Below are 23,037 nucleotides of genomic sequence, written 5' to 3' on the forward strand. Positions count from 1 at the left end.
TGTGGGATGTCTGTCTGCAAACCACTTAAAATGGGCCAGAAATGTAAAGACAGAGGACATAAAAACCAAAACTTACATTTCTCTTAAAATAACTATGGGGAATGATTCAACATATCTTTAAATATTAGTGCAAACTTCAACTATTATTTTTACACATAAAATTATCAGTTTAAATGCCTCCGTTAGCAATTTCAATCCAGAGGGGAAAACTTTTGGCTTCCCTCAAAATGTTCCAGAGTCTCCATTTCAGTCTTCGTTTGCTAGTGTCTCAGTAGATAGCCATATTTTGGCCCCACTTAGAAACTTGCTTAAAGGCGTTCCTAAAATACTTCGCCTGCAGAGATTCCCCACAGGAGAAAACGGAAAGGACGAGGAGAGGAAGTCTGGGGTCCCCGCGGTGTCGTGGGGGCCCCGGGCTCTGAAGTACATCCTGCTCTGGTCCAGCTCCGCGCAGCAGGCTTCCAGGGGGCCGCTCTGCCGCTGCCGCAGCATCCTGCCGAGCACGTCCACTTCGTCGGCCAGCAGGGAGAGCTTGTGGAAGGCGGTGATGGGGCCCCCCAGGCTGATCTGCGCCTCGGGGACCCAGCGGAAGTAGCACAGTTTCCACAGCTTGATGTGCGCTCCAGAGAGGCGTGGCACAATGGCCCCGTGCAGGTCAGCGGGTTTGGAGAACCACTCTCTCAGGTAATGCTCCAGCTCGCTGCCCTGACCGTCGGCGGGCTGCCCTGGGTCTGGCTTTAGTCTCAGTATTAAGGAGTTTCTCCTCGGAGGTAATTCCTGGTCACTGAGGAGCCCATTCTTGAAGGAAGATGGCAGTCCTCTCAGCGTGGAGCTGTAGCTTTTCTGTGGGAACAGAGCTCTGAGCATTATTTCCTGCAGTGGCCCATTTCAAGAAACCCTAATGGTGCAATGGCTAGTTAGCGTTTAGAGGCAGTGGAGAAACTTCGGCTTCAGAGAGCATTTCTGTTCCTTCCCTGGTGATGCTACTCCAGTGCTCCTCCCCTGGAATCGTGCTGCTTTTAGGGCTGACTCTTCTGCGTCTGTAACTATACCTGAACCGGCATCAGCAGGGGAGGCTACCCTCTACATCAGCTTAAGTGCACATTTACAAGACTTATGCGTTGGGGGTGGGGGGGCACCTAGACTTGGTTAACTGCAGAAAAATGAACGGGCAGACTGTAGGGTTTCAGGAAACGGGGACCCAGGCTCAGTACAACCTGCCAACTCTCAGATGCTGATTGGGCTTGGTGTCCTTATACACCAAGAAATGTCAAGTTGAAAAGGGAGTGACCCTCAATTCCTACGCTCACAGAGTCACCATGGGAACCGGCTGTACTTTTAATATTCTTTCTGAAAAAGACCCGCGTGGCTGTGTGTGAGCATGGGGCTTTCGTTGTGCTGCTGAGGGTTACCTTTGTCCGCTTGAAAGACTTCGTGGAGCCGCTCTGCACACAAGGCGCGCTCCTCCCGATGTAGAAGGGGTTGTGGAAGAGCGTGCGGTCCTTGGCTGTGAACTGAAGAGACCAGTCCCAGACCGAGGGGAACCTCAAGCCCTTCTCATCACCCAACAGGATGTTTTTGCTAATAGCAAATTCCTGCAAAGTAAAACGTTGAGCGCATGTGAGAGGGTGCAGAGCGAGGGCCTCCTCTCTGAGGTGAGGTTCCGGACCAGGGCGCTGGGGTGAGCAGCATGGCGCCCCCTGCTGGGAATGTGGTGTCGGCCGAGAAGGGAGCTGGCTGTGCTACCGGGGGTGCATGGGAGCCGGCTCTGGGCTGGCCACATGGCCTGGGAGCAGGTTTCCCACCCCGGCCTCACCGTGGAGGCGGCCCGGGCTAGCTCACACTCAGCAGTGGCCCTTGGGAGCCGCCCCAAGGCGCCCTCGGAGGGTGGGAAGTGATCCTGTTTTCCATCCTATACCTGTCAGTCTTTCCAGATGTTTCTACAAAACCAAACCAAACCAAGAATTTCTCTGGATGAGTTAAAAGGCAAAAGAATGGAAGTCACTGAGGACAAACCCACAGCAGCCTCGCCCTGCCCCGGCCAGGGTCCTCGCCACCACGCTGCGGCCACCAGAAATGGCTGTGCTGAAGAAAGCGGGGTGTTTATAAGACTTTCATAAGGCCAGGCGTCATGGCGCACGCTTGTTGCAGATACCAGCAAAAGCCACACTCTCTCGGCATCTGCATTTTCGCAGTTAAATAGGCAAAATCTCAAAGTGAGAAATAAGCCCCGAGAGAAGGTGTGCTCGCTGGCCAAAAGCATCTTTCCACTTTTAGATATTCTTGCATAACTATTATTCTTCTAGTATTCTTTTAACTCTCTACACGAATTGCTCCGGTGATGTGAGAACAGGACTATGAAAGAAATTGAGTCTGAGGAAATAAATTCTCTAATAATTTGTCTAAACGTCCTTGGCTCTGCTCAAAAATAATAAAAACTGGCCAGAACTCAGATGCTGTGATAAGCACTCCAGCTGCAGCAATCACAAATGGCCTCCGACCCTCATTCCAATCACTAATTTAGGTTAAGCTATTAACTCCGGTAAGGTAGCTCAGTTTAAGGTAACTCTGTTTACCCTTGAGATCCTGCCTAGAGACAGAGAAGATAAAAACCTTGTGTGTGACTGTAAAGCAATTTAGTTGATAAACAACTTAGTTGCCCAAATACAATAGACTCAAGGAGAAAGATTGTTGACTTTTACCTCAGTATGAGCATTCATGGAGACAGAGACTGACCGCAGGGTTAGAAATGAATATGACAAAATAAAGGACAGACGTTCTAAATATATATGTATGAAGGAAAGGAAATACCGTGTAAGAGTAAGAAAAGCATTTTTGCATGAAGAAGAGCTTATCATAAGAAAGTCCCAACTGGGAAAGAAAGGAATTAGAAAGTTAGAAGCAGGTTGCAGAGGGTTTGTGACAGAGAAATGAATTATTAGAGATGAGTAGGCTTTTAATAGGCTTGTTGTCTAAAGAAGAGTGCTCAGCAGTTAAGGAAATACATCTGACAATTAAAACCAAGAACTTTGTGGTGTTGTTTGTGGTATTTTGTCTGCAAAACTGTGTTGTGAGTTTGCTTAAGGTTTCAGATTTAGAAGATAAGATGCCAACACCTGAAGAAACTCCATCACATCCACCTGAATCACCACATCTCCCCACACTTGCTATATGACTGAGCCCAAAAAGATGGAAAGTTCCAAGAAAGTTAAAGAAGATTCCCCGAGAAGCCCCCAAGCCTTGGGCATGCCTGTTTGGAACTGCTTATCTGCAAAACCTGAGAAAGAATCCGGAGGGAGTTAATCTCTCAAAGATCAACAGCAAGCTGAAGGACTAGTTTTATTACCTTTGTTTACATGTCATTCATTATTATTTCAAAGTGATTACACCCACCCCCTTCTTCTCTTATTATTAACTTTACTGGTGAAGGGTATAAATTTTGGGGGTTTTTTGTAATAAAGTGTCATTGGCTCAAGAAGCCTTTGTCCATCTCAGGTTCTTTTCCAAAGCGTCGTACCTAAAAACTTAAGGAATTCATAGAGGGTAAAGAACCACTGCAGATAAGATTCTGCAGAATTTCACCTGCCTTTTGCCCCATCTTTCTGAGGCTTCCGACCGCGAGTGGACTTGCCCCCCACAGGACTGAGCCCGTCGGCAACAGCTTGTAATCTCAGGGCTTGGGGGCTGAGACAGGAGGATCGCACAGGTTCGAGGCCAGCCTCAGCTACTGAGTGAGGCTCTCAGCAACTTAGTGAGACCCTGTTTCCAAATAAAGTATAAAATGGGTCTGGGGGTATAGCCCAGAGGTAGAAAAGCCCCTGGGTCCCATCCCCAGTACCACACACACAAAAAAAAATAAATAATTTTATAAATTTCTTTCTTTTTTTAAGGTACTGGGGATGGAACCCAGGGGGATTCTACCTCTGAGCCACATCCCCAGCCCAATTCTTTATTCTATCTTGAAACAGGGTCTCATTGGGTTGCAAAGGGCCTCACTAAGTAGCTGAGGATGGCCTCGAGCCTGCGATCCTCCTGTCTCAGCCCCCCGAATGCTGGATTACAAGCGTGCACGACCATGCCCGGCTTAAGTTTTTTATTTCAAATAACTAAAAATTTATTAAACACCAAAGTATTTAACTTTTTTTAGTTACTTGAAATCTTACTATATCGAGGTATACAAAACAATCCATCTTAAGTTATTAAAAGCTGAAATAAAGTAAAACATAAACCTCAACAACAGGGAGGGGGCAGCACCAGGGATGAATCCCAGGATGTGCAGCTCTGAGCTGCACCCTCAGCACTTTTTATTTTGAAATGAATGCTTGGTCAGTTACTGCGGCTCTCACTAATTGCTGACAATGGCCTCAAACCTGTAGTCCTCCTGTCTCAGCTTCCCAAGTGCTGGGATTACAGGTGTGAATCACCAAGCCTGGCTCCTCAGCCTTTAAAAAAAATTGTTTGTTTAATATTCCCTGTCTGTGGAGGGCCATGCTAGGCAAGTGTTCTACCACTGAGCTACACTTCCAACCCTCCTCAATCATTTTTAATGTTCCTTAGCAAAATATATTTAAAAAGTTACTTTTTAAAAAATGTGAAAGCTGAAAATATTTATCTCCAAGGAAAATCAGATTTTCTACCAACAGTTCCTGACTATTGACATCTACGGTGGCTCAGACTGGAGCACACAGGAGCGCCCTGGCTCCAGGCGTGGGAGAAGGCCAGGGACATGTGAGGGCTGTGACTCAGTCAAGGATGAGCGCGGCCTCCCTCGGGCCAGCCCACCACTGGTCCTCAGTGCAGTGTTTGGGAAGGTTAAGTCCTTTCAAGGAGGCACAGAACACACTATGCACAGATGGCCTCCCCAGCCATTCGGTCTACAGAGCTGACAGGACCAAGGCTGGGCTCCGAAGCCGAGCCGCTTCCCCTGCTGAGAAGTGGCCCCGGCCCCGAGAGCGGAGCTGCCTCCACCCTCCGCGAGGTGCCTTACGCTCACTACGAGCAACTTACAGAGGAAAAACATAAGACGTTCACTCATAAAATGAAATCACTTCTTGACTTCTGCCTCTGACGCACTGAGGACAGAATCCTTTACAGTCACCGACCACGCCAGGACGGAGGGGCGGCGTGGTACTCACCGTGCTCTGCTTCACCCGCTGGTGGGGAGAGTTGAACAGGAAGGTCCCAAACAGCGAGATCCGGGTGCTGTCGCACAGCACCGCCAAGTAGGTCTCCGAAAACTCGAAGGCTGAGGGGTACTGCTCCAGCAGCTGCCACGTGGCGTCCAGGAAGAGCAGGAACAAGGGAGACTGGCAAGGAGACAGGGCTACTCATGCGGCCTCCAGCCACACGCACCATGACCAAACTCCTGCTGCCATTGAGGAAGGGGCAACAAGAAAACACCTGGCCCAACGACTGCTTCCTAAACTAAGCTAAGGCCACGCGATGAGCAGCTGCACCACACCTAAGCGCACTTGGTCACGGAAACATCGCCACACTTATTTGCTGAGTAAGCTGAAATAGCAAGGCCAGAAGGCAAGCAGGCTGCCACCATGGAGAGCGAGCTGTGTGTTCAAGAATCTCCTGGAAACAGTACTGTAGAACTGGGAGTAAATACCAGATTCTATAATTAACTTGTGGTGGACCTTCTACGCTTAGAAAACATCCAGAAAACCTCCCCAAGTTCCAGAAGCCAGCTGGCCCAGCCTCGAGGACACATGGCGTCTCCCCAGGGCAGCCCTCCCGGCAGGCCTCCACAGGTCAAGGCAGCGGCTGCCTCGCCTGCAAGACACCACGGACCCCCCGCAGCCAGCCATGGCAGCCACTGGCGCCCGAGAAGCCCTGTTCCTCACCTGTGTGCTCTGTTTTAAGGATATGTGAAATTATAAAAGTGATTTTTCACCTACACAGCTATTATAATTTCTTGTAAGTATATCTACTTGGGTTCTAATCCAGTTAGCCTTGGACTAAGGAAGCTGAGAGGTATTAAGTGCAGTATTTTTTTAAAGCCCCTTCATTTTCCTCCATAATGACAGAAGTTTTGCCTGTGCACACCTGGAGACCGTTAACGAGACTTAGGACTTGTTACCTCTTTCTCAGATCTCTTCAGATGGTTGCATCTGTCCAGGAACGGAAAGCCTGCCATGACCCACTCCTTCTGTATCAGACTCTGAAATCCAGTAATGGTCCTAAAATACGGATCCAGCATCACTTGAACCAGAGAAGCTGTGAGACAGCTCAAGTCTCTTCCCTCCTCCTCTGTCAAGAAAATGGGAAGAAAATGATTACAATAAAGAGAAATGCTGACAGGAAGGAGAAGTAACCTAGGTAACTCAGTCCTCGGTGCCTGGCGGCCTTCGAAACAATCCACGAAAGGGAACCTTATCACATTTCAGCAACTCTGAAATACTGTCCATGCTGACACAGCCTAACTTGGTGTCGAGCAGAAGATGGTCTTTTCTACAGAACATGTGACCCCTCGGCACTTTGGACAACGATGGCTCTGCCACTCCCGTTTTGTTTGTCAAGTCCACTAAGTGTAACATCTTCCTACTGCAGCTGCACCCGGCAGCGACGCGGGCGAGGGTGAGGAGACTGTCCTCCGCGATCTGGAAAGGTAGCAGGCATTTCTTCCCTCTTTCAGAGCTGTTGTCCTTTTCAGTGAGGCCATAATTAACTGGATATCAAAGTCAGCCAAAGAAATGAGAAAACTATCACCCCTATCCTTTATGATTATAGATATAAAAACCACTAACAAAATATTAATAAATTACTCCAGGAATTTACCGAAGGAATGCAAGGCTGGTTTAACATCAGACAACCAAACTAACATTACATTAATATATTAATAAAATAATGTGATATGTTAGGGCAAAAAGAATATAATCATTTCATCGGATGCAAAAAGTTCTAAATTGATTCCTGATACAAATGATCAGCAAACCAGGAACAGAAGAGAATGTCTTTCCTCTGACTGGGAGCATTTACAAGACGCCCACAACTAAATCAGTGTCAGTGGAGAGAGATCAATGTCCCCAAGACTGAGAATTACAAGACAAAGATCAGTGGAGAGAGATCAATGTCCCCAAGACTGAGAATTACAAGACAAAGATGTCTGCTCTTGATCCTCCTGTGGTATACTGTACTGAAGGCTCCAGCGAGCAATTAGGCATAGAAAATAAATGAAAGAACCAGATAAAAAAGCAGGCGAACACGGTATTTGCTGACAACACTACCCAGTATGTAAAAAAAAAAAAATGCTAAGGAATCTGTACACTACTACTAGAACTAATAATAGATGCGTTCAGTACGATCACAGGACTTCTATACAGAATAACAATCTGAGTACGTATTAAGCCTGCAAATTAAATGAATACCTGCAATCATAGTAACATTTAAAAACAAGAGATTTAATATATGCAATATTTGTACAATGAAATTTTAAAAATATTGCTGAGTAGAACATGGTGGTATATGACTAGGTCTCAGCAACTTAGCAAAACCCTGTTTCAAAATAAAAAATAAAATAGGGCTGGGGGTGTGTGGCTCAGAGATAGAACTCTCTGGGGTCCAATCCCAGTACCACACAAACAACAATGGCAACTATCAAACACTGCTGACAAAATGCTAGACCCAGCTAACTAAGCGGAGAGACAGTCACTTCGTCATCGGCAGAGCCGCTGTGGACAGCATCCTCACCACACGCTCCTGTCCATTTTCACACCCATGGACATTCCAGGGGCTTTTATTTTCCTTTGGTGGGGCTAGGGATTGAACCCAGAGGCGTTCTACCTCTGAGCTACACCACCAGCCCTTTTATTATTTTTTAAAGTTTTTTAAAGTCAGACCTAGCTTTAGTAGGTTTTGTTTTTTCTGAGCCTAAGGTTATACAGAAATATAAAGAACCCAGAAGAGCTAAAATAATTTAAAAAAAAAAAAAGGTGGAATAGTTACGTGCCTTAATTTCTAAGCTTACTATGTAGCTATGGTACTCAAGATAGTGTAGTACTGGTATAAAAATCGACAAAAAATCAGTAGAATAAAATAGGATCCAAAGTAAACCCTTACCACTCAAAGTGCCAAGGCAACATACTAGAGAAAGAGCCTTAGCTGGGTGCCATAAGGCACGCTGGTAATCCCAGGGCTTGGGAGGCGGAGGCAGGAAGACCGCAGGTTGGAGGCCAACTTCAGCAACTTAGTGGGACCCTGAGTAACTTAGTGAGGACCCTGTTTCAAAACAAAAAAATAAAACAGGGCAGGGGGTGTAGCTCAGAGGTAGAATGCCCCTGGGTTCAGCCTCCAGTACTAAAACAAACAAAAATAATCTTTTTAACAAATGGTGCTAAAACAATTTAATATCTATATGTGAAAAAGATGAATTCAGACTCTTATCACATACAAAAACTCATTCAAAAGCTAAAGATAAGGCCAGGCGTGGTGGCGCACACTTGTAATCCCAGCACTTGGGAGGCTGAGACAGGAGGATCGCACAGGTTCAAAGCCAGGCTCAGCTACTTAGTGAGACCCTGTTTCCAAATAAAATATAAAATAGGTTTGGGAGTATAGCCCGGAGGTAGAAAAGCTCTTGGGTTCCACCCTCAGTACCACCAAACCAAACAAAACAAATAAAAACACAAAAAAAACCCTAAAAAAATAAAACGAAAACAGTAAAAAGTGTCCATGACCTTGAGTTAGGCAAATAGTTCTTAGACGTGGCATCAAAAGCATGATACGTAAAAGCAAGCAAATTTTACTTCATCAAAATTTTTAAAATTTAGCCGGGCACGGTAGCGCACGCTTGTAATCCCAGCATTCGGGAGACTGAGACCGGAGGATCGCGGTTTGCGGACAGCCTCAGCTACTTAGTGAGGGCCTCTCCAACTCAGTGAGACCAGGTTTCAAAATATAGAATAAAAAATAGGGCAGGGGATGTAGCTTGGAGATAGAATGCCCCTGGGTTCCATCCCCAGACCCCGAAAAAAAAAAAAATTAAATTTGGCCAGGCATGGTGGCGCAGGCTTGTAATTTTAGCCTTCAGGAGGCAGAGACTGGAGGATGGCAGTTCTTAGCCAGCCTCAGCTACTTAGTGAGGCCCTTTGCAACTCTGTGAGACCATTTCAAAAACTAAAAAGACTAAAAAAAAATTTTAATTTGTACTTTATTATTATTATTTTGTGTGTGTGGAACTGGGGATCAAACCCAGGGGCATTTTACCTCCAAGTTACATCCTCAGCCCTATTTTTTATTTTGAAACAGGGTCTCACTAAGTTGTGGAGGCCTCACAAGTTGTTGAGGTTGGCCGCAAACTTGGTGATCCTCCTGTCTCAGCTTCCCAAGTACTAGGATTACAAGCCTGCGCCACCACACCCAACTCAATCATTTGTACTGTAAAAGACATTAAGAAATTAAAGTCAAGCCGGGCGTGGTGGCGCAGGCTTGTAATCCCAGCATTCGGGAGGCTGAGACTGGAGGATCGCAGTTTGCGGACAGCCTCAGCTACTTAGTGAGGCCCTTCGCAACTTAGTGAGACCCTGTTTCAAAATAAAGAATAAAAAATAGGGCAGGGGGTATAGTTTGGAGGTCAAATGCCTCTGGGTTCCATCCCCAGACCCACAAAAAAAAAAAAAAAAAAAAGAAATTAAAGTCAAAGAGTAGGACACCCAAGACAGCAGAGACACAGGCGGGAGGAGACTACAAGTGCCTGGAGCTGGGACACAAGAGTCCTCGTAGGGTGATGGAAGGGCTCTAAAACCAAACTCAGGGTATTTACTGAAAATCACTGAGCCATACATTCAAGACGGCAAATTTTATAGTGTGTAAATGACACCTCAATGAACTCTCAGACTGCACTTTAAAAGTCGTAGTAGAGCAGGCTCCATATTTCTGAGGCTTTTATATTCCAAATGTGTAGAGCAATTGAGGCCAAGTGGGAACAGTCACTGGTTGGGAGGAGACAGCGCCTGACTGCCGGGCTGTGCACCCAGTGGCGAATTAAAGCACCCGACCGCCGCAGAAGGACTGCTCTGTACAGCGCATTGTTCTTTTTTCTAAGGGTTTTTACATCTCAGCCTTGCTGAAGTCAGTCAGGATGAGGAGCCTGTAAAAGTGTTCCAGAAGCTCCAGCAACATCCTGCACTCAGACACGGGGCAACGTGACTGTATCATAAGAAGGCAGTTTGTGGTAGCAAATCTTATCTGTAAACTCAGAAATTCTACTGGGGGTGAATTATTTATTGTATTACGTTATAACTTATTTCTACCAAATCATGCAAAATTCTCATTACTGCGAACTATTTATTGAACTGAATTATTTATCCAGTACAGTTCTGATAATACACTATTTCCTTAGGATAACAATGTAGCATGAGCCAGAAGGCATTTAAACTAAAACAAACTGCTATTGTTAGAATGACAGCAAGACTGGAGAGGACGCCCTCAGAATCCATGCTAGGCACGGATCTGCTAAGGCCCGTCTCCTCTAGAACTATGATGTATTTAAGAAAGGCTCAAAGCCGGACCCCTTCCTATTCTGCTGTGGTCGGCGTGCCCCTCCTTCCCTCGAATGACGTGGAAAGTCCGCAGTGTCCTTAGCAGCACTGTCCTACGAGACGGCTCAGATTCATGTAATTGATTTGAAAGTGGACAGTCACCAAGGTTGGCTGGCATGTGTCTTCAGGAATTATTTTAATTACCTTGTAGTACTACAGAGAGATGTTTGCTTTCTAGCATGTATACAAGTTCTGTTGAATGTTTAAGGAAGGCCCTGAAAAGGGAAAAGGAAAAATACCGTTAAGTATCAAATTTCAACTGCAAATAGATTTTAAAAGTACCTGCTGTCAAGCAGAACTCATCTTTTGTTACATCCATTCCTATTCAAAATCTTTAGAAATTCTTAATTTCTTTGGTATGGATAATTCTTCGACAGAGTATATTTTATGCTTTTATTGCCAGGGAAATTCATTAGTCCTTTATACAAAGGAAGGGGCTGACTTATACACAAACTGGTGAAATCTGATAAAAGGACAGGGGTGGAGGAGAGGGCAGGGGTGGCCGGGCCGGGCAGCAGCAAGAGGGGCCTGTGGAGACGGGAGTCCTGTATCTTGACTCTGGTAGTGCTTCTGTGTGTCTATACATGGAATCAAACTGCAGAGTAACACGTGCATAGGCAGACACGCGCACACACGAGAACACACATATAACGTGGTGAAGTGCGCGGATGGTCAGTGTCCATTTCTGTATTTAGTTACCTAAGGTGTCTGCACTGAAGGGAGAGAGAGTACATGGTTTTCTACTATTCCTGCACATCCTGTGAGTTTATAATTATGTCAAAATAAAAAGGGAAAGGGAAAAAAGTGAATGTTGACAAACCTGATGTATTCTAACCACCGGGTACTTTCCAGCGAAGACAGCCATTTTTCTTCAGTTTCTTCAAAAGGCTCTGTAATACACACGACTGCATATGTATGCATGCATTTATAAACACAAGTTGTTTTCAGTACACGATCGCTGTCAGAGTTAAGGACTACAGCACAGTTCCTAGTATTAAGAAGGCGTCATGCATTTTCCTTTCAGCACCAGAGCAAGTACCTAAGACATGTAACGATTCTACAACGGAGCAAATCAAAGCCTTCCCTGGGCCCTCCTTCTGCTCTCTGGCTCCGTGGAGGAAATCTCTGAGCTTCTCTCCCGAGAGCTCGAGAGTCCTGGCCTTCCCACGCCTCTGCTCTGGCCTCCTGACCCACTCTACAGCTTCTTTATTGCCAAGCCAGCGCTGCCTCCCATACACGTGGCGCTGAGTGCGCCCACTGTAGGAACAAGAGGGCACCTCCACCGCCTGCCCTGGGCCGGACCCTCAACCAAGGCCCTGGTGTGCTTTCCAAATACCTTTCCCCGGGAAAGCTCCCCTTGCAGCCAGCGCCCAGGCACCTCCAGACCTGCTGAGAGGCCTCCTGTCCTGGCCCCGGGCGATGCGTGCTCTCTCAAGGAGGATCCACCTATGCACAGATACACCGTGGGACCCCTTGCCAGGGCACCCCAGGGTCACCCAGGAGTTTGCTCAGCAGAGACTAGAACCTATCAGGCCCACACAGAACATGGCTCTGAAAATACAGCTGTAGGCATTAAGACCTTGACAAGTTTGTTTCTGAAGTTCTACTTGGCACACGCCTTTGTAAAGTATTCTACTCTACCTTCCATGACTTGAAGCAGACTTAACAAGTCATGTTTCCAATACAACAATGAAAAGTTTAAACTTCATTTGCTAGAGGCTGACTTTCCTATACAATAAGATGCAGGTCAAACAAGACCTCATGAGTCTTCCTAAATAGATCTATCTCTATATTTTTAAGGAACATTACTTCTCTGGAGAGTTTTCATATCATTCTTCCTCTAGTAGTTATATATACAAAAAATAAAAGTGGAATTACCATTAACGCATAGTTGCTTAAGTTTTACAAATGCCGCCTGTATTTCTTGAATATTAGGTAAGATCTTATCCAAATCTGTTTTGTAAACATCACTTCTCTGTGGATGACTTTTAGTTATTGCATTACAAATCCTAATAAAGACAAAATCCTTTAGTTACTATTCATTCAGTTCTTCAACCTAACTCATTTCTAGGTCTGACTTTATGGTAGTATGTGACACATTCACCTCACGAGGCCTACAGTCTAGTGAAAAACAGGCGTCATAACCTATAACATACACGTGTGCGTACGGGGAAGAGTATGATAACGAAAAGCCAGCAGGCTCCAGCTGGGCATGGTGGTGCACGCCTGTAATCCCAGTACTTGGAACAGGAGGACTGCGGGTTGGAGGACAGCCTTGACAACTTAATGAGATCTTGTTTAAAATAAAAAAGGGGCTGGAGGTGGTAGCTCAGAGGTAGAAGGCCCTTGGGTTTGATACACAGTACCAAAGGAGAGAGAGAGAGAAAAAAAAGAACCAGCATGCTCCAGAGAATGCCTGACGGTGAGTCCTGATCTCATCTGGACGTGACCGGGAACAAGCGGAGTGGCGGGTGGAGAGTGCGCACAGCCCGCAGGCAGCGCCAAGGACCAGGATGCAGGCGCTGGCCTGGAGGAGGGGAGCGGGCGGGAAGAGACGGCAGCCCGTCACCCAAGGATGAAGCGGGTCGAGCTGGAAGCGCCGGGACTCACAGCATTTCTGAAGGTAAAGATGACACTGTCGATGGGGCTGGAGGCGGGGAAGGCAGCAGCTGCCCCTCTGCTCCACGGGCTGCTGAGGAGGGAGGTGAGATGGCGAGCCCTCCACTTGGGTTTTGAACAAAGGGCCTTGGAGACGCCACATGAAAGATGTCAAATCAGAGCAGCTATAAATGCGTTGGCCACTAAAGCCACAACCCTGAGTGGACTTCTTTAGGATGGGAATGGGGGGGGGGGCGCGTGGCCTCGGACTCCATGAGGGAGCAGGGCGGCGGGCGAGGCGCGAGTGCCTGTCGCTTCGAGGGCTGAGAAAGGACTCCGACTTCTGCGACATCGAGGCTACTCACAACTAGAGCAGATGCTGCCAAACGTGCTGAAAAGCATTTCCCAAATATCTTAGCATCACTTTCCCAGCTGTTTGACTTCGGAGGCCTCAGAAAAACACTGAACTACAGGGAGCACTTGACTTATCCTGAAATGTCTCAGCTAGAAATCACTGCACTTTGAAAAGACACACACAAGGCGATGTTACTGCAAGACGCCAGCGAGCTCAGGCCTACGGGTGTTCTATAAACCAGAGAACTGATTTCTTCCCTTTTTTTGTGGTACTGGGGATGGAACCCAGGGGCATCTACCTCCGAGCCTCCCCCCTATATTTTATTCTTTATTTTGAAACAGGGTCTCACTAAGTGGCGGAGGGCTTCACTAAGTAGCTGAGGCTGGCTGAGAACCCAGATCCTCCTGTCTCAGCCTCCCAAGTACTGGGATGACAAGCATAGTCAGAAAGAACTGATTTGTTTACTAAATAATTTTTATATAATTTTAATGTTTTCATATGCTTCACAACATGGCAATTTATTCAGAGAATAATGGTGCTAGCTAGTAGGTCACGCCAACCCAACCATCTGCAGTTAGCCGGGGATCGCTGTACTTATTTGCCTAAAGTGGCAAAGCCATCCTCAGTCACCTCTGGTCGATCTTCCTCTGCTGCAGCGTGTCTTTGATGAGGGCCATTCGCACGAGAGCGCTGCCGTTCGCGTGGCTCCAACACCAGAGCTACGAGAGAGGCAGAATCCGGACTTAGCTGGGCAGAAACGCTGAACTTCAGCACCAGGACACCCGGCGGCAATCACTTACTGGCACCCTTCTTCCAACAAAAGAATGGGAGAAGACCTTCAGGTCTTGGTCTGCCAGAGAGCTCGGCACCACAAAGTATTCTGGGAGGCTGGAGGGGAGAAAAGAAGAGAGATCACAAAGGGAAGCCTGTGCTGCCGGCGGAGAGTGGCTCTGGGCAACCATCTACAATTAAACACATTTACCCCGCTCAACCTGGGCTCTACTTGGCAGCCAGTTGGTGCACACGCATGACCCTGGTATTTAGTCCACACCACGTGTGGCATGGTCAGTTCTTAAAAAATTAAAATGTATAGCATCAGAGAAATTCAGGAAAATAAAATGCTTCCCAGAATGACTACTAATGGAACATGGATGCGACAGGCCGGGAAGGCGATGTCAGGCAAACAAAGGACACAAAGTCCACAGCTCCGCTAGCCCCTCCTCCTGTCTGCGCCTACCACTCCCATTGCCGAAGGCCCCGTCAGACTAGGACGCTCTGGATAACAGCTGCCAGCGGCCAGCTCGGCGACCTCACGACACCCCTCCACTCTTTTCCCTCCGCGTGCCAGCAGGTAGGCAGAGGCAGGCCCTGCGTGTCACGGCGCGCTGGCCGCGGGCCCGACTCCAGGAGAAGCAGCGTGCACACGCTGTGTGCTCAAAGTGCCTTCCCTAAAACTATGCCTCAGAGCTTCGTGTAACCGGGCAGTGCCCCCACCCCAAAGCCGGCCGCCAGGAACCGGCGAGGACTGGGGTGATCCTAAGGCATTCCAAAAACATTACAAATACGGCCAGTACAAACGATAGTATTCAACTCAGAAAAGACTCCTGGTCATTTTTTCCTTTATGTGTGGTACTAGGCAAATCCAGGGCACTCTGCTACTCCACTACCTCCCTGGCCCTTTCCATATTTTATTTTGAAACAGGGCCCCATTCAGTTGCTAAGGCTGTTCTCGAACTTGTGATCCTCCTGCCTCAACCCCCCAAGTGCTGGGGTTCCAGATGTGCACGACCACACCCAGGACACTTTTGAAGGAGTCTAGGGAACCAGCCCACGCTTCTGGGAAATAAAGAAAAAGCAAATATTTACATTGATTTTCTTGTGTGAACTGTACTAATAAGTTGGTGAGAGGAAAGTTAACTGAGAGCAGAAAGATGACAGAATTGAGCAGGGCACAGAGGCATGTGCCTGTGATCCCAGTTTGAAAGGCTGGCTGAGACAGGACGATCGAGGGTTTGAGGCCAGTATGCACTACCTTAGTAAGCTGTTTCAAAACAAAATATAAAAATGGCTGAGGGTAGAGCTTAAAGGTAGAGTGCTCCTGGGTTTAATCCTCTGTACCACTAAATAAATACACAAAATTAGAATATGACCAAGCCGGGCATGGGGTTGCACACTTGTGATCCTAGCATTCGGGAGGCAGAGACCGGAGGATCACCGTTCGTGGACAGCCTCAGCTGCTTGGTGAGGCCTTTGCAACCCAGTGACACCGTTTCAAAAATAAAAACACTAAAAGATAGGGCTGGGAGTGTAGCTTGTAGGTACAATGTACCCGGGTTCCATCCCCAGTACTTGGAAAAAAATATGACCAAAAGTGATTCTTAATCAAATCACAGATCGGGAAAATTAGCCTCACTTCCAGTGAAAACTACTTTTGGCAGCTGAAGCCACAACTTCAAAGGGGACTTTGTTTTGGATAAATCGGGCTGACAGTCCCTGAGCTGCGGGTCAGTGAGCGCTATAAAGAAAGGTTCACACAGGAGAGCGGGAGGAGAGCCAGCGAGAGCAAGAGGGAGAGGACACACACAGACGGGAGCGAGGACGGGCTATCACACACACTAATGAAACACTCTTGCCCTAACGCTGAGCCTGTATCCAATTATCCCTCTACAGCTAACATTTTAAGGGAATATAGAAGGCAGAGGAACATGTTATAGGACGCCATCAGCATAAAACCAACAATATCTAGAATAAAAAATTCTAAGGAAAAAAATGAGCTGGTTTTGTCTACAAATAAGTGGTAAGTATAAAGGAGGTGGGAGGAGACCACCGTAAATGAAAAGGCTTGAGAGATATATCAATCAAATTCAACATAAAATGTTCTTTGGATTTTGCGCCTTTTTAAAAGACAGCTTCAAAATAAAATGCAATAAGCACTGAATCGATTATTGATGACAGCAAGAAATTACTGCTAACTCCTTTCAATGGCCACTGATACTGTGATTATGTTAAAAGCACTTATCATTTAGATAAAAAGCCATCAAAACGTTATTTAACAACAAATATTCCAGTAACCACACGTGAAAGCTATCAAAGGCAGGCTGACTGCTTTCTCAGAAGTCTCTTCCCGCTCTGCAGCGTCTGAGTTGGACTTACCAAGTGGATATCATGTAGCCCTCGTTGATAGAACAAACTCTCCAGCCCGAGGCACCGGTCCTCTTGATCTCTCTGTCCCAGTCTGAGTAGGTTTCAAACAGCGGGGTCCTCTGGCCGCCTCCAGGTGCGCTCCCTGCCGCACCTCCCGGTGCTCCAGTGCCGTTGCTGGCTGCAGGGAAGGAGCGTCACTGATCCCCAGCCACCCGCCGCATCTGCTCTGCGCCTGTGCCCTATGAGACTTCTGCTGTCGTCTCCTTCCCGCATCACCTGACCCTTTCCACTGAAAGGTCACTCAACCCTTCTCACGCCTTCAAATCTTCCGTTTCCAATACCAGCCTCTCGTCTACCTGCTCCGGAGAGAAGTCTTCTTTTCCTATTCAGCTTGCCTTTGAAACGCTCCCCAGGCTGACTGTGCTCTGCTGGCCCTGGGGGCTCAGACTGGCCTTCCTTAGCCAGGAGCCTTCCCTGAGAGGAGGCAGCGGGCCCTAGGGTGTGCACTCCCAGCTAGAGACCGCCTGCAAAGCACTGGAGACGGAGTGGCTGCCCTAAGGTCAGCGGAGCTGCCCTGGGGTGACGGAAGGCACACACCCTCTTGGCCCGGCATCTCACTCCAGGGTGACATCCCCAGCATACTAGAACCTGTCCACAGCCCAGCGTAAGACACACTGCCCTAACAAGTGTTTCTAGGATGCTAGCTTCTTGCCCCAAACTCTTAATGTTTGTTTTCCAATGGAATTAAGTAAACGTAAGTGGCTTCTCTTGAACTCCAAGGCTCACATGACTAGGCATTATTATTATTCGCAGCTCCCATTCTTCCCTCCAGGCACACACAACCCATAACTGCCCCATGCCCATTCCTACTATGACTAACTAAGTCCTGGTGCGAGGCAGTTATTTTCTGAGGACCATGATGGTCTGAGCAGAAAGCTAAGTGAAATTTTATCGCCATCTTGAAAACACTGAGAAGATGGCAGGGAGTCGATGTAATCACAGAGTGCAGTGAGAGACAGAGAAGGCCCCCGCTCACACACAATTTTTTTGTGTGTGTGTGTGGTACTGAGAAATGAACCCAGAGGCACTGTACCTTCGAGCTATACCCCCAGCCTGATTGCATTTCTTATTTGGAAACAAGGTTTTGCTAGGTTGCTGAATCTCACTACTCGCTGAGGTTGTCTGTGAACCTGCAATCCTCCTGTCTCAGCCTCACAAATACAGGGATTACAGGCGTGTGCCACCATAGCTGGCTTATGACTAAATTAAAGGGGGAAGAAACCCATATAATCAGCTCAGAAAGCCTAAAAACAATTTGATGGCATTTGAAATCTCATTAAAAAATCTTAAACATTTTGAAATAAAAGGGTATTTTCTTAACTTGATAAAGGGTGTTTATCAAAAACACACAGATCAGATAGAATCACCATCATCAAAATCAACGACAGAAATACACCTGCTAGCACTGTTGCTATTTAACATTGTACCACAGTTTCCAGCTACACAATAAAACAATCACCACCAAAAAAGAAGTATAAACATGCTCAAAAATTGGAAAGAGGTGCGTGAACAGTTTGGCAGCATACCCTAGTTGAGAGTCTAAGACGGAATATTTCTTAGTGTTTTGAGTTCCAGACTTTAATAAGTTAGGCTGAGAATGTGCTACTATGTAAGATTATTTTTCTGGTCAAATTTAGTCTGAAAATCTAAGAACATGCAGGTTTTTCTGAACACAAAGTGGAAACATCTACAGGCCCTGCGTTGCTTGCTACTCTACCGTTCTCTTTGTTCAGATCGTCCACGTTTCTCCCCAACTGGAACTCGGTCCTTCGCACACTCCGCATCTTCTAGGATGAGCATTCACTAGAGGACGGGTGCAAAGCTCACTGCCTTTAGAGCTCCCGACGCTTTCCAGGACCCTACAGGTGTCACAGCAGCGGCTTCTTCACAGGGACCACTACGGGGTGACAGCAACGACTGGCCAGCGCGCCACCGGGAGGCCCGGCTCCCTGACCACCACCTGATGGAGGTTTTATGACTTGACTAGGCTCCTAGACGAAGAGTGAAACGAGATACTATATGCTGCCTATGGTGGTCATCTTCTGAGACACTCCAGAAGCTGAACCCTAGACTGCTATGATTATTTTAGGGAGTTTCCATTGAATTGATCCTACTGAAGCATATAACAGCCCTGAGCAACAGGAAAGATAATAAAAGTGGTCAACATATGAAAAGAAAGCCTTCGATTATGGAGCAAAAACTAGAAGCAAAAAAGAACGGTGAAGAAGGTAAGCAGAGAGCTATGACGCTTAGCAAAGTCAAGAGGTGAGCCAACAGTGGCCCTTCACCAGCAGACCTGACTGGCCTGTGGCAGAGCCCACCGACTCATTGCTAAAGGCTCCACCAGGGCTTCAGATGCACCTGCCTGGTTAGGAACCACTGATATTGAAGAGACAAGAGGATCAATGGCCATCATCTACACTGAGAACCTCAAAATAACTGACAAGCGGCAAGCTTGCACGATTCTTAGGCTGTTTCTTTCATATGGATTGCATATTGTGTTTTCCAAATCAATACTGGAAGGAAAATCTAATACCAAGATCTAAGTTACTTTTCAGTAATATAAAACTAACAACTGTAGTTCACGGAAAATGTACATTTTCTGACACGAAGCTACAACTTCTGATGACATCACAGCATCTGTAAGCATGGTATCTGTCAGGACTAGGGTCACTGGCACTCAGCTTACAGACAATTTCACGAGGCTTTTAATATTTCAGTCCAGAACCGTAATACAATACCAATTTTATAACAAAGATGAATCTGTGCTTTTTGGACATTATTTGCCCAATAATAATTTGCATGATGAACACAGAGTCTCTGTTGTTTCTTTAAAGTTAAAAGAGGAAAATCCCAGAGTCACTGTGCGGGAGCAGGGGGGTGGAGCACCAGCAAACTGAAGCAGGCGCTGAAGACGGCCTCCTAAGCCTCACTTCTGGTTCAGCTGCTTGCTCTTACTGAAGGCAGCCCGGGTGATCACCAGTCACAACCTGACGATGATCTGGAGGCACAGATACCTCACTGTAGGGTCTGCTGTAGGGTCTAGGATGCTTGACTTATGAACAACACGTGAACTTACTTTTTATTAAGACAAAAACTTTTTCTTTTCTTTGTTTTGCTGGTACTGGGGTTCCTGGAAGCCCTTTTACCTCCGGGCTACACTCCCAGACCTATTTTTATTTTTGGAAACAGGGTCTCTTAAGTCAGCACGGCTGGCTTCAAACCTGCACCATCCTCCTGTCTCTGCCTCCCAAGCACAGGGATTACAATCATGCGCCACCACGCCCAGCAAGACAAAAACTTTTTAAAACCCTGCAGCACTCAAGCCCAAATTATAATGAATGACCATTTTGATACGAGAAGTTACATTTTTGTTCTCCACTTGCTAGATAAGATAAAAGCTGTTTCTGCAGTCATTATTTTCACACACCATCTCTATAGCACTGATTAGTATGTTTTAAAGAATTGGAAATATCATACGCCATCTGTGGATACTGTATACAGGTACTACATTTTAACATATTTACAATATAGTGACACTGGAATATAATTATACAGGTTAAACCACTACCACATGTTTAGAGGTAATATAGAATTCCTTATGTAACTAGCCATAGATAACTCCACTACAACTAATAACTGTAAGCCCAAACCATGCTGGGTGAGTGGCTCTTTCGCTGTAAACACACAACTGGTTTGTGTTCTTCCTTGGACGCGCAGAACACTTGCTCTGCCGGCCAGTCGAGCTGCAGCTGCTAACTCACAAAGGGCAGAACAAGCCATGGCCTCTGTGTTTCTCTTTCTTTGTATGAAATTTAAAGCCTGGTTCATTAAACTCACATTGCATATAAACAGGACATGCAGGATTACATAAGCATCCAGAGCCGTCCTTGGTGATATCACGGCTGGCACAGATATGCGGACACACCCATTTCATGGTCTCAAGGCTTGCTCAGTCGTGTCCCTGTCCTCAGGATGGATGTTCACCTCTCTTTCCTCAGTCTTACTCAGAAATGGAAAGTCAGCATGCTGACAGTGTTAATGAAGCCCACTAAAAGTCCTTAAGCATTTCAGGTTTTCCATGAGAGCACATCTCTCCAGAAAAGGTTATGCTGTTCAAGTAGCTTTTGGTTTCATACCAGTTTACCTAAAAGATAAGCCTGTTTTTAACTCAAACTACCAATTAAAAAGGGTAGGGGATAGACAAGCCAGTGACTGAAGGTAAAATATTTGACATGACTCCTATAAGCTTCTATTTACAGCTAGTTATGGATTCTTTTTGGTTGCTTTTAAGAAAAATATCTGACAAATATTAGCTCTTTTGGGATAAAGTGCTTAATTTTCTAACAGTCATGAAGTTAATAATTCTACAGCCACTAAAGATCATATACCTGAAGACTTCTGACAAACATAAGAATAAAATTTACACATGTAAAGTCATAATATTTAATATTTTCATATTTACCTGGATTGTGGTATTTTTTCCCAACATATTCAAATGCAAAGAGTAGCTGGAGGTCTGTTGGCTGGGAATAATGAGCTATTGCAAGGCATACCTAGGAAGAATTCTACATTTAGAATTGGATTAACACAGTTGGTTAGCGAAATGCACAACGCGGCCTGTCCCTAACGCGCCTGGCGTGACCGGAAATGCCACCTTGAGGCGGCCTCCCGGGCTCTCTCCTGACCTCCGCTGTGAAAGAGCCCTGGCCCTCTCAGGCATCCTTGTGCCCCAGACACGGCTTCATCTCCAGTTGGTACATGGCACGGGTTTATTATGGACTTCCTGAGTTTAATTCCAACTGGAGAAAAATTATATTCCAATATATAGAACTTGAAGCTAAAGAAGCATTTTTCAAAAAGGCAGCGACAACATATCCATTCAAGACAAAACAACACAAAAGTTTCGACCTGCTGGAACTTTAAGGCTTAATGTATGGCATGGCATTTTAATGTTTACACTTCATGGATCAAAAAAACATAAGCTAGTAAAGAAGCCACAATCACAAAAACTTTAAATTAGCATAAACCCCAAAATATGTAGGTGGCTCTGGGAAGTACCTCAAAACACTGTATTTACAAAAATGGCTTGAGACTGTGCCCTATAGTGGAAAAAATACAGGCTTCCTGGTCAAACAGACCAAGGCCCCAGTCCTCGCTCTACCCATCACTGCTACTTGTCTCGTGTGAAGCCAGTTCCTCTCGCCCAGCCTCAGTTTGCTCATCTGTGAAATGAACATAATACCTAGGTTGCTGCAAGGGTCAGCAGGTTTAATGCTGATGGTATGTGGTAAGCATTAAATGCCTTCAGAGGAACTCATTATGAAGAAATATGTTGTTAACTACTACCCTCAACTGCTGTTGGACAGAGCGAAGGCTGGTGCTCCGCGTAGAAGCCTGGCCAAGACCTTGAGAGCAGACGCCATCAAATGAGAAAAGACTAAAGAAGCAGAGTAAGACTGTGCAAGGCAGGCGCAGAGGAAGCCCTGACTTACCGAGGCCAAGCAGCACCTAGACGGTAAGCAGTCAGAAGGATACGCTTGCAGCAGCAGCGAGCAGGGGAGCGAGGGGTTAGGTGTACAGTCTGTGTCTGGGGCGAGCTCATGCCAACCCACTAAGCAGCAGTAGTGTCCTTGTTGCTTCAACTCTAAAGTCTTCTACAGGAGGAACATTCCTATCTTACTAAACTAAAATATACAACCAAGGGATCAGAATTCATCACTAGTTTTGGCCAAAAGGAAAAAAGAAAAAGCAGCTTCCTAAAACATGCACACCCCAATTCCTCAATGCCTACTTAGGGAGCACTCTATGAGAGTCCACTTACAAGATGTAGAAGACGGTCACCCACATCCCCATTCCTAATCCGCTCGGTCGTCCTCCTGTCAGCATTTCTAGGCGAAAATGGCTAAAATCTGCGCCTCGATCAAGCCCTCCCCACTTCTGACTCCTCTGCACACCGGCCACGTCTGACCCTCTCTGCCAAAACCTTAAGTCATACCCCGTCACGGCCCCCTGCGGCCTCTCGGCATTCTCGAACGGCAGAAGCCTGGAGCTCTCCTCTAGAGACGCCCTCTGGCTGATGTCTTGGACTGTCGGCTGTGGTTCCCAGGTGCCGGCACGAGGAATTCGACCTCCATGTTCTTCACAAAACTAGCATTGCTCACCAAACACCTCTTCCCGCCCCAGACTCCCCTCAGGAGTCTGTGGTCACAGAAAAACACGTGTGCACATGCTCCATCTGACCCGGCTCTAGGCAGCGCCTGGCCAGGCCCGTTCCTGGTGAAGCCTTCTCTGCTCCCAGGAGAGCAGGCTTCCTTGGAAGCGGCCATGTCTGTT

At 46.6% G+C, this 23,037-nt stretch overlaps 1 protein-coding gene across 1 annotated transcript in view; it reads right to left on the reverse strand.

The window, feature by feature from the left end:
• Positions 1–246: 246 nt before the first annotated feature.
• MTMR10 (myotubularin related protein 10) overlaps positions 247–23,037 on the reverse strand; it is a gene marked incomplete at both ends in the record, with an annotated part of 38,718 nt that continues 15,927 nt past the window's right edge. Inside the window, 11 exons of the mRNA XM_080690820.1 lie at positions 247–843; positions 1,413–1,595; positions 5,136–5,306; positions 6,086–6,255; positions 10,689–10,759; positions 11,365–11,434; positions 12,423–12,553; positions 14,128–14,216; positions 14,298–14,385; positions 16,651–16,819; positions 21,167–21,257. Of these exons, the coding sequence (XP_080546946.1) occupies positions 247–843; positions 1,413–1,595; positions 5,136–5,306; positions 6,086–6,255; positions 10,689–10,759; positions 11,365–11,434; positions 12,423–12,553; positions 14,128–14,216; positions 14,298–14,385; positions 16,651–16,819; positions 21,167–21,257 (1,830 nt within the window). The remainder of the gene's footprint in view (positions 844–1,412; positions 1,596–5,135; positions 5,307–6,085; positions 6,256–10,688; positions 10,760–11,364; positions 11,435–12,422; positions 12,554–14,127; positions 14,217–14,297; positions 14,386–16,650; positions 16,820–21,166; positions 21,258–23,037) is intronic.

Source organism: Muscardinus avellanarius (genome assembly GCF_963383645.1).
Source record: "Muscardinus avellanarius genome assembly, chromosome: 3".
NCBI lineage: Eukaryota > Metazoa > Chordata > Mammalia > Rodentia > Gliridae > Muscardinus > Muscardinus avellanarius.